The following is a 3,806-nucleotide window of genomic DNA, read 5'->3' as shown; positions in this document are numbered from 1 at the left end:
TGTATGAAGGCTTCCTGGAGTTTTTACTCCACTGGGACTTTCTTTTAAACATCTCCATCAACACAGGACCTGACCTTGGGTTTCTGCACATACCGGGTATACGAAGACTTAACACCCAGAACCTACCCCAAGACAATGAAATACAGAAACTGATAGTACTTGTTGGAAATTTATTTTCAGTATTTTGGATTTAATCCATGAGGTTCACACTGAAATGCAGTGCTTTTTTAATTCTTCTATTCTAATTTTTTTGAGACAGGATTTCTAAGTTGCAATGTTGCCTATCTGGGCTTCAACTTGTGCTACTCTTACCTCATCAGCCAGGGCTCTGAGATCACAGGCATGCATCACATGCCTGCCTCAATTTAAGACTTTTATTATCTTTCCAATAAGAAGTCCTGAGATGTGGACAATACCTGCACCTGTCTTGCTGTCATTCATAAAGTAGGTTTAGGAGAATCACTATACTGGGCTCCATGATTAAACCTTAAAATGGAGCTAGGACTCAGCTGACATCTGGACTCTGCGACAAAGCAACTGTGGAATGAATACTCACACTGACTCAGGCCCAAGCTACCTGCTTGATGGTCAGGATTAAACACAGGAAAGGCCTGGACTTGGTGAAAGTTGGATGTGTGTCTTCCAGGCCACCTGCTAAACAGGACCAGGACAGGACCACACCCAGGCAGGAGTTCAAGCAGCTTGGGAAACACGAACTGCATTTCTGATCTCTGCAGGACCAGAAAGCTGAGAAGTATTACCAGGACAGGTACAGGGCTGATGTCCAGGATCTGCATGTGCACTGACATGTGAAGAAACAACTCCCAGACACCCACTGGGTCTCTAGGGCCACCCCAACTCTCTCTGAGTACCTGAGCCTGAGTCTTGCTCTGGACCCCAGAAATCTCCTCCAGCACCTGCCCTGAGCTTGGCTGATTTACATAATGGGCAGCTTCCTCCAGCAAGGACATAAGAGAGGCCTAGAGGAAGCCACCCCAGCGTTCAACTCAGGAAGGAGCATCCGGGCACCTTCAGCATGGCCTGGACCATGCTTTTCCTTGGCCTCCTTGCTCACTGCACAGGTGCTGCCCCAGGACCCTCATGCTCCCACCCGGCCCCGGGCTCACCCAGCTCCAGCAGGGCTGAGTGTCTGAGGGAAGGAGCTCCCATCCTCAGTCCCACATCTGCTTCTCTCTCCCTGCAGGCTCCGTGGCCTCCTACGTGCTGACACAGCCATCCTCAGTGTCGGTGACTCCAGGTCAGACAGCCAGGATGACCTGTGAGGGAAACGACATTGGAAGTAAATATGTGCAATGGTTCCAGCAGAAGTCCAGCCAGGCTCCAGTGCTGGTCATCTATGAAGATAGCAAGCGGCCTTCTGGGATTCCTGACCGATTCTCTGGTGCCAACTCAGGCAACACGGCCACCCTGACCATCTCTGGTGCCCAGGCTGAGGACGAGGCTGACTACTACTGTGAGGTGTGGGTTAGTAGTGAAAAGGCTCACAGTGACACAGGCACATGGGGAAGTGAGACAAAAACGCACCACCAGCCTTGATCCTGTGGCCCTCTCCGACCTGCAACAGAGACAAAACAGAAGCTACCCCCGAGAAAATGCTTCTCATCAGTCTGGCTCTGGCACTCAGACTGCTGAGATGTGGGTGCAGGACGGATTCCTGGATCTCCCTGAGTGCAGCTGATGATAATGTTACTGGGACTGGCCATTTTGGGTTTGTAAAAATTCTTCATTAGTTTTATTTTAGTTTTTAAATTTTTAATACATTTATTGAGACACAAGTAGCAATGAGACAATTTCAAAACATATTAGTAGGACAGTTTCAATAATAAATACACTGCATATTGTTGGCTTAGTGGTTATTCACTGTACAAGATGCAGACATGACATCTTATCCAAAGACTATTAGTTGTAAACTTTCTTCTCATTGAACTAAGAGAAAGTAGCTGTATATCTATGCTATTTTGTATGCACAGATATATATTTTTTTCACTACAAAATGATCCTTTTTTATATCCCCCTTTTTTGTTCACTTTTGCCAGAGATGGGTATTCCATTGCCATTCATTTATTGTAGGTGCCTGAATTCAGCAAAGCAATCCAATATAGTCGAATAGTCCATAATAGTAGTGGGTTATCTGCGTGACTGGCAATGTCAGAAGTTGTTGACATGAGCCCTTTTGCAGCTCAGCATATTAATATGGCTTTACTTTTTATACCTTGTTTTTATACTCATTTGCTAGGCAACATAGGGCCATGCACGACTAACTTCACAAAAGTGTAAATAAAGGACAGTTTTGTTGTGAAAAACAGGAAGAAGAGGAATATATATATATATATATATATATATATATATATATATATATGAAAGTTAGGATAGATATACAGCTACTTCTCTTAGTTCACTGAGAATAAAAGTTTTTACTAATATTGTTTAGACATCGTGTCTGTATCTTGACTTCTGAATAATTACTATGAAGGAAACAATATGCAATGTATTAATTATTGTAAATGTCCTACTAACCTGTTTTGAAAGTGTTTCATTGTTATTTTATCTTTTTTCTCATTAAAATGAATAAAAATTATAATTAAAAAAATAAAGTCTGTAGTACTTCAACCTGGAGCCTCTGAGCCACCAAAAGGATGGAGACCTTGCCACCCTCTCAGATGCCTGAGCCAGCCAAGTAGGGGTTCAGCAGCACCTCCAAAATGAGCAGGAAGAACTGACACCCTGCGGGCTGCTCCATCCAGGCCAGGAATTTTGTGGCCAAGGATTTTCCAAGATTTGGCCTCTGATCCCTAGTCAGTCTCCTTGGGTGGTCAGGGTATTTATTTTTGTCTGAATCTACCAGGTCATGTTCTTTCTTCCCTTTATGCGACCTTGAAAGTATTGATCACCTGGGCAGCCCCTTTCCTTTTTGGTCAAGGTCCCACCACAACTTCTGGGCCAGTCATTGGGCAATAGGACAGTACGGTCAGCCGCACATATGGAATTCAAGGCGTGGGACTTAGGACTAGAGCTCCAGGCAGAAGCACCAGACCCTGACTGGTGGAGTGGTGGGTACCAGGTAGAGAGAAGGGACTAGGAGCCCTTCCCTCAGTGTCTTCACCCCAGGTACCTTAGTGGGGGACTGAGTAGCAGAACTTAGCCCCCGTCTCTCATACCTGGCATCACTCGTCCCTGTCATCCTACAAGCCACCAGAGAGTGAATGTGCTAAGCTGCTCCCAGGTCACCCGCATTGCCTAGAAATTTCCCAGATGGCACATCATTCTTGCTCCTGATGATCACTTGAAAAATATCTGTCCTGTCTGAGCTAAAGTAGCTTGAATCTGGGACCCCATTCAAACTCCCACTGTCCTTTCAGATCCTCACACGCGGCTCCCTGAACACACTCCTACTGTGGGATCCTTCATTCCCTCCCCATGGCAGTTCCAGAACCATGTGTCAGGAAGGACGCTGACTTCTGATAACAGAATTGCAGAGGGCCACAGTGCGCCCTTTCCACTCATTATCTGCATGTGAACTGGAGCGATGAGGTTGCTGTGTATAATTTCCTACTAAGTGGTGTATTAATTCATTATCTCACTAATCCATGAGAAATGCTTTTTTCCTATAGACCTATGTGAGACCTTGAAGCAAAAGCAAGTGGTGAACTGTGTTTCTCTCACAAACACAAAGCTGCAAGTAGTTGATTTTCTTTTCCTGAAAGCAACTCTTCATCAAAATTCCAACATTTTGTTGCTTTTATTTCATTTTCATTGCCTAAAATCAAGACAGCTGCTTCAGTTCC

General features: G+C 45.0%; 2 protein-coding genes across 5 annotated transcripts in view; both read left to right on the top strand.

Moving 5' to 3' along the window:
- Nucleotides 1-3,806, top strand: part of LOC101585743 (immunoglobulin lambda-1 light chain) — a 734,743-nt gene that overhangs the window by 286,493 nt on the left and 444,444 nt on the right. The gene's annotated exons all lie outside the window — the stretch shown is intronic.
- LOC101592830 (immunoglobulin lambda-1 light chain-like) overlaps nt 1-3,806 on the top strand; it is a 475,660-nt gene that overhangs the window by 37,139 nt on the left and 434,715 nt on the right. The window contains exons 1-2 of one of the 2 annotated variants that reach the window (XM_023720913.1): nt 1,002-1,082; nt 1,205-1,502. The exons of the other annotated variant lie outside the window; for it this stretch is intronic. Of the exons in view, the coding sequence (XP_023576681.1) occupies nt 1,037-1,082; nt 1,205-1,502 (344 nt within the window). The 5' untranslated portion in view covers nt 1,002-1,036. Of the gene's footprint in view, nt 1-1,001; nt 1,083-1,204; nt 1,503-3,806 lie in introns of those variants that run through there. 2 annotated transcript variants of the gene reach the window in all.

This window comes from Octodon degus, unplaced genomic scaffold (assembly GCF_000260255.1).
Source record: "Octodon degus isolate 3935 unplaced genomic scaffold, OctDeg1.0 scaffold00079, whole genome shotgun sequence".
NCBI lineage: Eukaryota > Metazoa > Chordata > Mammalia > Rodentia > Octodontidae > Octodon > Octodon degus.
This window is presented reverse-complemented; position numbering and strand designations above follow the sequence as displayed.